General features: G+C 40.4%; 1 protein-coding gene across 1 annotated transcript; it reads right to left on the bottom strand.

Moving 5' to 3' along the window:
- Positions 1-5,829: 5,829 nt before the first annotated feature.
- pttg1ipa (PTTG1 interacting protein a) lies at positions 5,830-12,431 on the bottom strand. Its single transcript, XM_004540317.2, has 7 exons — positions 12,170-12,431; positions 11,242-11,294; positions 10,841-10,949; positions 9,012-9,114; positions 8,060-8,125; positions 7,451-7,497; positions 5,830-6,581 (listed from the first exon to the last, which is right to left on the bottom strand). The coding sequence occupies exons 1-7, from the start codon at positions 12,255-12,257 to the stop codon at positions 6,544-6,546; spliced, it is 504 nt and encodes a 167-aa protein (XP_004540374.1). The 5' UTR covers positions 12,258-12,431; the 3' UTR covers positions 5,830-6,543.
- Positions 12,432-12,906: the final 475 nt, after the last annotated feature.

The following is a 12,906-nucleotide window of genomic DNA, read 5'->3' as shown; positions in this document are numbered from 1 at the left end:
ACTGAGCCCTCTCCTGTACTCACTCTACACCTACGACTGCACGGCCACTAACAACTCCAACATCATTGTGAAGTTTGCGGACGACACTACAGTGGTGGGTCTTATCACCAATGGTGATGAGACGGCTTACAGGGAGGAGGTCAGCGCCCTGACCCACTGGTGTCAAGACAACCATCTCACCCTCAACGTCGCAAAGACAAAGGAGTTGATAGTGGACTTCCGGAGGTGCAGAGAAGTACACACCCCCATCACCATCAACGGCGCTGCTGTGGAGAGAGTGAGCAGCTTCCGGTTCCTTGGTGTACACCTGGCTGAGGATCTTACATGGTCAGTACACACAAACAAAACAGTGAAGAAGGCGCAGCAGCGCCTCTTCTTTCTCAGGAGACTGAAAAGATTCGGCATGAGCCCCCGCATCCTCAGGACCTTCTATCACTGTGCCATTGAGAGCATCCTCACTGGATGCATCACCACCTGGTATGGCAACAGCACCGCCTACAACTGCAAAGCTCTCCAGCGAGTAGTGCGGTGCTCTGAACGGATAATTGGAGGTGAGCTTCCCTCCCTCCAAGACATCTACAGGAAGCGGTGCCTGAGGAAAGCGGGGAGGATCATCAAGGACTCCAGTCACCCCAGCCATAAACTGTTCAGACTACTTCCATCAGGAAGGAGGTTCTGCAGCATCCGGTCCCGTACCAGCAGACTGAGAGACAGCTTTTTCCACCAGGCCATCAGACTGCTGAACACGTCATAGACACCTCAGCTTCACTACTGGAACTTTAACATTATGCACTCCATACTGTACAGTAATGCCACTGTTTTGCACATGTCTCAACTCTGTATATTTTTATATATTTTATTTATTGTTTACTCTATTTAATTTGTAAAATATGTGTACACACACACACACGTAGAAAAATATTTAGTATACACATCCAGGAATACATATACTATTATATATTGTACATATATTTATTAGTTTCAGATGTAGCCATTCTTGTATTTTGCTTGTTTACATTATTGTATTTTGCACAACTCTGTTGCTTGTGAAGCTCACACACAAGAATTTCACTCACATGTGCTGTACCAATGTACCTGCACATGTGATGTGACAATAAAAGTGATTTGATTTGATTTGATTTGATTAAAGAAAGGGGCAATGTGTGGGGCAATGTGGGAAGTACTGGTAACGTTGGTATAGCAAATTTTTATATGTTTAACATTAAAAACATAAAAACTATGCAAGTCCCTCACTGGTTTGGCATTGGTTCCCAGCTTCCTGGCAAAGTAAATACAACACAGTGTCTGTGAAGGTTCTCAGTCATCCAGGTCATCGTAGTCAAAGGAGCTTGCAAAGAAAAGCGTCTGGACTTCTTTAAGTTGCTTGAAGACGTTTCACCTCTCATCCGAGAAGCTTCTTCAGTTCTAAGGTCAAATGGTGGAGAGTCCCAGATTTAAACCTAGTGGGAGTAACCCCCCACAGAGGGACAAAAGGACCCCCTGATGATCCTCTAATCGCCTGAGCCAAGGTGTGAAACTGGGTGTGGGTCCCAATCAGCCAGAGTTTCGGGTGAGTTTAGAGGATCATCAGTGGGTCCTTTTGTCCCTCTGTGGGGGGACACTCCCACTAGGTTTATATCTGGGACTCTCCACCATTTGACCTTAGAACTGAAGAAGCTTCTCGGATGAGAGGTGAAACGTCTTCAACTAACTTAAAGAAGTCCAGACGCTTTTCTTTGCAAGCTCCTTTGACTAAATACAACACAGATAAATAGAAACTGAAGTTTATTTTATGGTCTAACCTTTAACTCTCATTTCATCTCATTTTCTCTGCTTATCTTGTTTGGCATCAGTATTGATGCATCCATAGTTCACATTTCTTTATGAGCTGTGCTGACTAATATGTGGGACATTGAGTCAACTAGTGCATGCCCATGCTACAGTGTAATTGTCCCTTTTGACAGCAAAATCATGGCCTTACTTTAACCCACTTACTTGGTATATATGTGTTACTAATAAGTCCTTTAGTTACAGGTAGTCTCACTGCGATGGAGATCTTTTTCAAGAGGGAAAGGAGTACCAAAAAATCCCCTAAAACATACAAGAGCACTCACAAAATCTAGTGTAATAAATCTAGTGTAGTATATTAATCTTTTTGTGTTTTTGCGTTTTGAAGTTATATAATCTTGTACTGAAAAAATAATGTTTTAAAGAGCTCAAACAAAGAAAGTGCTTATATCCCCCAATGACTAATATATCACTTTAAGGAGATGATCCAATGGAAACTAAAGCTTTTTCCTAATTTGTGTGACCCTGAACTTTAACCTATGGCCTTGAAGATATTCTAAAATATATACCAAACATAAATACCACATTACAGTGGTGTATTTGATTATTTTTACCCATATGACTGGAGCAGAATTAACTGAAATCTTTGGCTTCTATAAGCAGAAAAAGAGATTTTAAGTCAAAGTTAAGTTTAAGTTAAATTCGTGCAGTCTGTGACTTTGTGACTTTATGGTGTCATTGTGATGTCGAATTGAAAAAACAAGCGCATTCGGAGAGTGCAACTCACCCTGAAGGGCAAGGACTATACTTTTTTTTACTATACTAAAAAAAATAGATGTTTTATGATGTTTTTATTATAACATGCTGACATCAGCCTGCTTTTATTACAGTGCAGCAACCTCAGCCTGCTTTTATAAAGACATAATGCCTGACCTTTGACCTATGACCTTGAAGCATTGAATACTAAAATAGTCTGTTTTATTATCTTTACCTATATGATTGCAACACAACTGACTAAAATTTCTGGCTTCTATAAGCTAAAAAACCTTGAGATTTAAAAATATTTTCATTTTCAGTGCGTGATTTTGCAAATCTTTATGCTGTCACTGTAACACTGTAGGGCATGGTATTTGGGGGAGGGCCGGGGTGGGGTGGTAGGTTGTACAGCTCTCAATGGCCTTTTATATGATATATTACTCGATATTGTTTTTTTGAAAAACTTTTCTGGGTCAACTTTACCTTTGCGTGCTGACAATGAAGGTCAAGGTCAAATGCTTAGCTAACCTAGGCTTGCATATTTTTGTAAAGACAACCCATTAAAAAAAATAAGGTAATATGAAGAGCAATATAAAGATTTTATTGATTTTGGCATGACCTTGACCTGATTTTCTTGTAAATTAAATCAGCTCCGGCTGTTACTGGCATACCATCACACAAAATATGAAAATGATACCTTGAAAACTGTGGAGTCAAGATTGCTAACAAACAGACAAACAAACAAACAGAACCATGACACCACCAGGAGAAAAATCCAGACAGACACTTAACATGAAATCAAAAAATGCAGTTTCACAATTTTTGTTTTCTTTGTAGCTCATTTCATAGGCAGCAAGGTATTCAAATCCAGTTTCTCCAAGACCAGTGTGAATGGGAGGTGCAGCTAAAATGTCTTTCAGCCTTCTAAATAAATAAATCCCACTCCTTCATATAAGATACAACGGTGAGTAAGTGTGATACACAGAATCAAGAGGCTTCTGGGGAGACGGAGAAGCATACATATAAACACTGTCACCATAATCAGACGCAGACAAAACTCTGGATGTTCACTGTGTACAGTGATGGTAATTCAGAATGCACCTGTCCCTCCTCAAAAGCAGACTCGTGAAAATTCCACACAGGTGCTGGAAAGCCGAGTCCATTTGTCTTTCGGGAAGCATTGAGCACTTGCAGTCTATAATGTTCACGGCGCCATGGTCTGTCGTTTTCTGACGGCCTTTCTCTGTCCACGCTGGTTTCTCGCAGTCTGCGCAAAGCTTGTGCGGACCGGTCATGGTCCAAGCGATGCACCTTTTCCTCACTGGTTTCGCGCAGTCTCCGTGAAGCCTGAGCCAGTCGATTATTTTGTAGGCGATGCTCCCTCTCCGAACTGGTTTCTCTCAGTCTGCGCAAAGCTTGAGCAGACCGGGCATGGTACAATCGACGCTGCCTTTCCTCGCTGGTTTCTCGCTGCCTCCGTGAAGCTTGAGCCAGTCTGGCATTTTGCAGCCGAAGCCGTCTTTCCTCGCTGGTTTCTCGCTGTCTTCGTGATGCATGAGCCAATCTGTCATTTTCTAAGCGATGCCGTCTCTCTTCGCTGGTTTCGTGCAATCTCCGTGAAGCTTGCCCCCGCCGCTTATTTTCCAGGCGATGCTCCCTCTCCAAGCTGGTTTCACGCCGTCTTCTGGAAGCCTTAGACAGGCGGTCATTTTGCAGACGTTGCAGCCTTTCCAAACTGGTTTCCCGCTGTCTGCGCGAAGCTTGAGCCGACCGGGCATGGTACAATCGACGCTGCCTTTCTTCGCTGGTTTCGCGCTGTCTCCGCGAAGCCTGGGCCAGTCTGGCATTTTCCAGGCGAAGTCGTCTTTTTTCGCTGTTCTCGCGCCGTCTCCGCGAAGCTTGGGATACTCTGGCGTTTTCTAAACGACGCTGTCTCTCTTCGCTGGTTTCTCGCTGTCTTCGTGCAGCTTCTGCTAATCTGGCGTTTTCCAGTCTAGATTCTCTTTGATGCTGAGATTCAGTGGCCCTGATTTTCTTCTTCCGCATGGCATCCTTACTGCTGCGGCAAGAGCCTTTCCTTTTTCTAGGCATTGTGGTGATGTGACCCTCTCAAGGCCCCTTGACACAAGGAGCGACATGCGCTGCACTGACCGCTGGCTGGAGCGAATTTTTCTGCTGGCCCTCTGCTGCGCTCTGCCGGTACGTCATTTTTTGCGCCCGCTCTACGTTTACTAGATGCGTCTGCTGCTTGTCAATGAAAACCATGCGTCTCTCATCTACAAAGGAGAAGGCATTGGCGTTGAAGTAACCGTACTAGTGAAGAAGAATGTACTCAATGACCTTAACTGCACATGCCTGCAACAAATCTGTGTGTGTGTGTTCGTCTGTGAACTTCTACTCAATCAGGAGTTTGATAACACACAGGCACGACTCAGGGCCCCAAAAGTTCTTATCTATATCAGATGTCATGAGGTCATCATATTGCCTAGCAACAGACTAACAGTGAACCCATTTTCCTTGGAAGAAAAATATAAAGAAAGCAGGAGTGGCTAGAGACTTTTGCACAGTATTCATAACATAAATGCTAAAAAAAATTGGTGGTTTTAGCTTGTTGGTATATCACCATCAAGTTTGACTGCATGTTGGTGGAGTTTGCAGACAAACAGATTTGGTATAAAATACATAAAACAATGGGGCAAGGGATACAAGTGCTTTGCAGATACCATTAAAAAGTGGAATACCTGGTCAGCCTAATTAAAGATCCAGACTTTGCCAGTACATCAGGTCCTCTGTGCCTCTTCGTTGTTTTTTATTTTACATTTTATTTCACTTGATTTAAGTAGTCGATAAGTTCATAGTTTTTCATGTTTTGAAATATGGTTTTATTTTAGCATTTGTTTGTGTTTGTTTTGAGGTAGACCTCCTCCTTCGTGCTCCAACAGGGCAATGACCCCCCCCCCCCCCCACTCCATGGCCTTCCTAGAGCTTCAACCTCGATCATACTGAAAATCGGGCAACAATGCTTAAGAGTGTCTTGAAACCAAGTTAAAGGAATTCTGCCATGAGTGTTAAAAAAATCTATCCAGAAATATGCCAGAAGCTTGTTGATGGATAAAAGTGTCTGATTGACGTGCAACTTACCAAGGCAGATTTAAACAAATAGTGTGGGTCTATGTATACCATATGTATACGTGGTACAAAGTCGTAACTCGTGGTGAGCATACGTAATCTTCTGACTACAACTGAAGATCATTGATTTTTTTTTCTTTTAAGGAATAACACATCTTTTAATCAAATGTTTGATTTATTGATAAACTGTACAAAACATACAGTATTTTATAAAGGTAGGTTAACATGAAAGCTCAATGGGAAATAAACATAAACAGTGTTACTATCAGAATTAGGGATCAGTCTGAAATCTTTTATTTAAGTTCTTTCATTATGTTTATTTTGACCTCATATATTCAGAATATATTCTGCAAATGTGATTGGTTTAAAATTCGTTGTCAACAGTAGGAAACAGCAGCAGTAACACAGTAATTAGATTTCAGAATGGGGAAAAAACATTTAAAACAAGATAAAAGTAAAATCTCAGCAGCAAAAACAATGTGAAAATGTACAATTACAACAGAAGCTAAAGGAAAGAATATTCCAGCAGCCAGACTGGACTCCTTCCATTCAGTACCATTAGACTAAATACCCAAATAAATAGTAGATTAGCAGATTAGTATCTTGAGTCACAGGATAAATGACAAGTGTTTGGAAAAATACCAACACTACATATCTCTTCTAGCATTTGGTTCCAGCCTCTTGGGTCATTTCAGTAAATGTAGGATTCTTTGAAAGCTTCATTGACCAAATGACCCTGATCTATTTAAACTACTTTTCTTACATTTGATTTTTTTATATCAATTACAACAATTCTCCAATCATGTCACTTCAAGACAGCTCATGGATGTCCTCTGTCCGCAGTTAATAATCTCAGTTGACAAATCCATTTCAAGAAAATCTGGAGTATGGGTTTTGTCCACTTAGACCTGGAAAACATTAAACAATCAGTAAGAGTTGCCCTGATTTAAATAAATCGTTTGATATATTCACGCAAAATGGTAACTATGAAGTCAATGCCAGATTACGGTGAACGTAGCTTAGCACGGACAGGAGTAAATGGCTAGCCTCGCACTGTATTGTATCATAGCTAAATAAAAACTTACCAGCCTCTCTTAAACTTTTATATTTAGCTTTATGGTATACACCCATCAGCCATAACATTACAAGGACCTTAGCAGGAACATTTAGGTTGTAGGTTGGGCCTCCATGGATCAGACTCCAGGAGGTGCTCTTGCAGGATGAACTGGAACAAGTCTTGCGACTGTGTCTATCTTTTCTGCTCAATTAACCCTGATACTATGCGAGTGCCAGTGCAGAAGTAATTACTCATTGGTGTCTTTTGAAAATCATTCATATTATAGCAGGCCTGCAAAGTTAACATAGTGTTATGTGTTGCCCACTGGGGTGATTTCCACTCAAAGAAAACCTGGAGGACATAATCTGATGCTTTCTCTGAATTTCTTGCAGTAGCCAGTTCCATATCCATAAACATCTGAATTTCATTAGTAGAAAAGAGACATTTAAATAGTATAGCTCTGAACTCTCTGGACCTTATGGACACAGTCAGACAAGCTCTTTTTCCCCCTCCCCAGCAGTTATGCTAAACTGGGCAAAGTGCCTCATACTGGTAGCACAATACAGAATCAACTTTCTTAATCACGCGCTCTCATAGCTACTAAATGACATTACAGGTGTAAAAAGAGCCACATTTTGTTTTGTAGAGTAAGTCATAATTTAGATGCTGTATAGGTAGCCGATTGCTGACACACACAGACTAACAAAGAGAAAAGCTTACCATATTTCTGCCTGATTTCCTGGTGTCTCTGCTTCATCTCCGCCCTCCTGTAAAGACAAAACATTCTTCCATAAGTCACAGGGCGACGACTAATGATTTTTCAGAATGTCAGACTCGTGGAAACAAACCAGTTTGGGCTGATAACAGTATGACGTCTGCATTTTTCCCCCTCGTGTGTGTTGAAAGAAAGCGATGCTAATCATAGCTATCAATGCAAAAGGTAGCCGGTGTGTCGCACCTAGTGCAACTATTACAGAACCAATAAAAGCCCAAAATGTATAATTGTTTTTAGAGGAAATACATGTAAAGTATAGAGAAATAACTCCAATTTGTATGTGTTTATAGCAAATATTTAATGTTAGCTGAGAGAGATGCTGTTCTATAGGAAGAAACTTGGTCATAAAGACATGGTGCTGAACTGTAGTTTTGTTTTTTCTCATGATTTTTGAATTTTAATTATATAAACTAGAGATTTAGGCAGCAATTTAGAGTCCACCAATTCTTTAAAGCCACGTTTTGTTAAGTTATAGCTATGGATGTATCAAATACAGAGACCAACCAGTCATAGGGGGTGAAACAGTATTACAAAACAAAACATGATATTGCCACCTTTCGTCCTGCTTGGTTCTCAGCTTATTGGCCTGCCGCTGCATCTTGGCCTCAGACCTGCTAGATCTGAAAAAACAAGACCAGTGTTAGATTTATGTAGTAGAAGGAAAAGATTGCTGATTATTACTAACAAACTCATAAGAAAGCAATCATTGCAAGGTATATTTAAAGAAAAGCAATTTAGTGGCATTCCTAGTGTGAATAAATGTGGGCAAGTGTTGTGAGTTTAAGATGGGGTTGAACCCTGCAAACGTAGAAAACTTCTTTTTTTTTTTTTTTTTTTAAATTACCACACTTTTCTGAACTGAATCAACTTTAGTTCAGCCTTAACTTAATAAAACAGCATCTGAAAGTCAAAAATGGTGCCAGATGTGGATGACCTATGAATCAGTCAACTGCCAATTGCTTGACAAGGGGGTCGAGTTAAAGAGTGACAACAGAGTCCAGCAAGAACAGGAGAAGAATGAGAAAAGAGTAAATCAAAGAATAAAAATATGCCATGAAAAGCACAGACAGGCTCCACAGTAGACACATTTCACTGATTTTAAACAGTTTCACTTCAGCTCTTTGTAGTTATAATTTCACTTTTCTCTGTGGCTGGCTCATGAACCAACAACAGCAGAAGCAAGAGTAGCCCACAGACTGGATGTGTCACATGTTTTTGACACAGCCCCAATCCACAATAAACACTCTCTGCAGGTAGACGGGCAGTACCTGACTGCCTGCAGACTGCCTTTGTGCTACTTCACGCTCACGCATAAGCGGAAACACTCCCATTTTCAGGATTGCTTACGTGTAACATAATCATTTAATTGAAGGACTTGATGGGTAGTCAGTACATATCTTAACCTGTTGCACACAACTAATAATATAATTGCTACAATGTATTCTACCAGCATCACACTGGCTGGAATGAGAGGGTTTTGTCAACCAGAGCTCACATTACACTTACCCGATGTTCTCACACTTGCAGCAGCAGAACAGACAGACCAAAAAGGCAATGATAAGAATGCCACCAACCACTGACAAGGTGATTATCAAGATCTGGAAGTTCACTGCAGACAGAACCAGAGTGACAATGTCATTCAGAAATCACAAATTTATCTTCCAGATAGAAAATTCTTGTTCTTCCTCCTTCATTAGGTTGCGTTTAATTTCCTCTTCTCAAACCAAATCATTCTACAGATGTACTGAATAAAACGTTAATGTTTTTTGACTCACTGATAAAAATAACAAGGATCAAAGACAATTTTAATGTTTAATATGCAAATGTACTTCTGTAAAAAGTTCTGCATCAAGATTTTAAAGATGTAATAGTACAAAAGCATGTGGACAAAATGAATGTTAACATGAATGGGTTCCTATTTTACTACCAAACTATTGGATAGCACGCTTTGTACAGGGAGAGGCTGTCACGGTGAAACAGGATAGGGCTTTCCCCCATCCCGCTATTGTCTAAAACGTATCTACACGCTGAAGCACTTATTCAAAACAAACAACCCCAGACGCAAAATCCACAAACATGGAGGGGTTTTTTGTTTTTCCACTCTAGTGATTTAGTGAAACTTTCATCTACAGCAAATCAGGATAAACTGTTCCAATCTTCATTTGTGAAAAAAATAAGAATTATGAAGATGCAGGATCTTTTAATCTCTATTTGTAAGTTTTGGGGGGTTTTTTAGGAAAAAAAATAGTTTTTTAAAGAGAAAGAGCCTTTAAATATAACTATTTAGTTTTTATTTATCCTTGGCACGGTGCTGATTGGGAGCCTGTTGCAGTAGCTCTTGTTCCAATTTATTTATTTTGAAATTATTTCATAACCTACTAAAGTGGATTTTTCTTGCTCCTTGTAGTTTATGTGGAGGTGAAATAGCCTAACAAGCCTACTAGTGGTTTTTCGTATCACTACAATTTCAGCAAGTCGCAGAAAGGGGCTCTACTGCCCGGAGCGAGGCCTGTAAACCTGGGGGACCTATGAGGAAAATGATGGAGACGAAGCTGTTACAGCCAGCATCATGGGGAATGTATGTGGCTGCCCAATAACATGGATTAGTTCAGTGAGCTGATTAAGAGCAGAGGGAACACAGTGAGTGTTGGAGTAGCAGCAAAACACTGTGCACACAGTGTGACTGTACCTGGCTTCAGGACTTTAGTAAGATGTGTTATGTGAAGGGATTGCACAATCCCAGACATTTTATCTGGAACACTGAAGTGCTAGCTGTGGGAATGAGTCCATGTTATGCGTAAAGGGAATTAATTGTTGCTGTTGCATTTTGATGCTGAGGTCAGCCAAATGACTGTGGCTATAGATCCTCTCTGCACCACTTAATTAACACCTCATCTAACATCTGTTTCAGCTCAGCTGCCACAAGGACAGACGCAGAAGTTCTTTGCTACCTCATACCACAATACATGCCTTCATTTTAGGTTTAACCTCCTAGTATAGTATCACATTTAGATTTTAATCCATAAAGCACTTGACTTTCTTGTATTTTTCATTTAACCTGAGCTCCTTCTTTGGAGTAATTTTTAATTTTCCAATTTTTTATCATGATTGGACTGATGCAACACAGTAATTTCTCAACTTCAGGGACATGTAAGTATTTTTGTCTTATACAAGAATATCGTTTATTAATTATCACTAACACACAGAGAAAAAAAGAAAGAAAATCAGCAAATAAGCTTCAGTCAGACAGTGTACTGGACAGCATATTTAACGACTTTAATTCAATTAACTAAATGTTATCAATGTGATCAGCTTGTGTGTGTGTGTTTTCTTACTCCAGCAGAGTCCCCATCGTGCATCATTCAGAGGGCAGAGCGCATGGGGTGGGAGGATGGTTCTCACTGGATATGTTACACATGACTTTGTTGTGATGCACCACAAGCACTGTTTAAAAAAATGTGCACAATGTCCCTATTAGTTAAACAGAAAAACAAAAAAGGAGGTATGCAGGCTAATTACAGGAAATTACCTTTTTTAGGCTGTGTGTGATAGGCACACACAGCCTAAAAAAGGAGCAGGGTGAGAATTCATGAGATCAGTTACTTCTCAAACCAGTCAAACAGGTCTGGGTTGGAGGAGGAGACATCTATTCTGACCATGCACACACACAGAAACTCTGTTAACCCAAAAAAGAAATCAGCCAAGCAGAAATAAAACGCTCTCTCAGCGAACTTACCGTCACATTTTTCAGACATTCCTCACAGCTTGTCCCGTTTTTCAACTCACACACTGTAAGTCAAAGAAGTTAATACAATCGAGTTAAAGGACATAATGGGCAAGGTGGAAACATTTTGCCTCAAACGTCAAGGCAAACATGACTGCAAAACTTGTCGAGTTTAAATGAAAGCACCATGAGGAGCAGATTTAAAAAGGCCTGGCATGTGCCCACTCTGGTTTTTGCAACTACTGGTAATCCTCCTGGGACATTTTCCATGGCGACTAAGTACAGCAACTACACAGCCTGTGGAACCAGTCATGTTATTATCAGCAGACATACACAGAACAACAGCCGGGTTTGTGCTAGTGAAGCCATGCATCTGTAAAATGGAGAAACAATGTCTCATATTTGTGTGCCACAGTTTCTCTTAGTCTCTGCTCTGAAACAATCAAGCACCCCAGGGGCTGAAAAAGAGACTCCTTGTTCCTGTTGAGAGGTTTCAACAGTTTTCAGAGACAGGAATCTTACACAGACACAATTCTACCAACAAAGTTGTGTTTTTATTCCTTTTAAGCTTAAATGTGGCCGGTACGTAAGGTTATCTAATATATTTTATAATAAATAGTTTCAGTGTAGAAAATGCAAACAATGACATTTTAATTCTAGATGTTTGGGTGCTTTTCTCCTCAGTTCAAGGCTTATGAAACAATGCTTTATGAATATAATAGCCCTTAAAACTGTTGTGACTTTACTGAACAGATAAAAGACTCACATTCGGGGTTTTGAGCAACCTGCGCGTAGCTATAAAGATAAAAACAACAATACTACTAAAAACAATAATAATAATAATGAATTAGAAAGCAGCTACATCTGATCAAAAACAAAAAACAAAGATTTTCAGCTTAACTAATTCCTCAGCCCCCACATTCACCGATTCCTTTCCTACCGTTCTCAGGTGTGGACGAATCGGCGAAAACGCTCGCCAGGCCGAAACCAAAGAGAAGAACAGCCAATAATATCCGTAAACCCATCATCCAAGACCGTAGACTCAGATTCTCCTCCAATTTTTTATGTTTCAGAAGATTTTAGAAGACAGTGTAAGCGCAAAAGGAGGAAATGCCTCGGCTGCTCCGACAGAAGTCTGAAACCTGAGAAGTGAACTTGCTGGGAAGGAACCAAAAGCAAAATCCTGACGCACGCTCTCTTTACGCACCCAAACAGACAAAAGAGGGAAAGGCGTTGGCAGAGCGCAGTGCATTTCGATATACGTCATTTAAACTATGCGCTGAATAAACGGAGTTTACAAAAATAGCTGCTTTGACACACACAAAAAGTATATTTTTAAAAAGTCACAGTTAAAACATTAGCTTTTTTCCTGATGGATCATACCTTTTTACAGCTGTTTCGTTTAATCCATTCATTCCCAAGCTCTGTGTTGGCCTCCCACAGTAGGAAAGTGACTCTATAACAAATGCTAACACATAACAGCTAATTGTTGTAGAGGACTTCATGAGCTAGATGTTGTTGGGCAGCTTAGCTCCCCAGCTCCTCAGCTCTTCTAAAGCTTCCATATTTTGTTTCAACAAATTAGATGATAAACTTCATGAAACGAACAGGACATCCAAAGGCAAAGAGGTTTGGAGCCCTAGTGCCAGCACATGCACAGCTCCCTGAAAAACTTCC

Source organism: Maylandia zebra, linkage group LG19, assembly GCF_041146795.1.
Source record: "Maylandia zebra isolate NMK-2024a linkage group LG19, Mzebra_GT3a, whole genome shotgun sequence".
Classification (NCBI taxonomy): domain Eukaryota; kingdom Metazoa; phylum Chordata; class Actinopteri; order Cichliformes; family Cichlidae; genus Maylandia; species Maylandia zebra.
The sequence above is the reverse complement of the archived record's forward strand: the minus strand, read 5'-3'. Positions and strand labels throughout refer to the sequence as shown.

Bases quoted from the DNA above. Each gene is read 5' to 3' on its own strand.
- pttg1ipa (XM_004540317.2), bottom strand. From the start codon at position 12,257: ATGATGGGTTTACGGATATTATTGGCTGTTCTTCTCTTTGGTTTCGGC. The intron at 11,295-12,169 runs GTAGGAAAGGAA...TTTGACTTACAG, and splicing joins TTCGTCCACACCTGAGAACG to TGTGTGAGTTGAAAAACGGG. The intron at 6,582-7,450 runs GTAAGCTTTTCT...AATGTTTTCCAG, and splicing joins GGAAATCAGGCAGAAATATG to GTCTAAGTGGACAAAACCCA.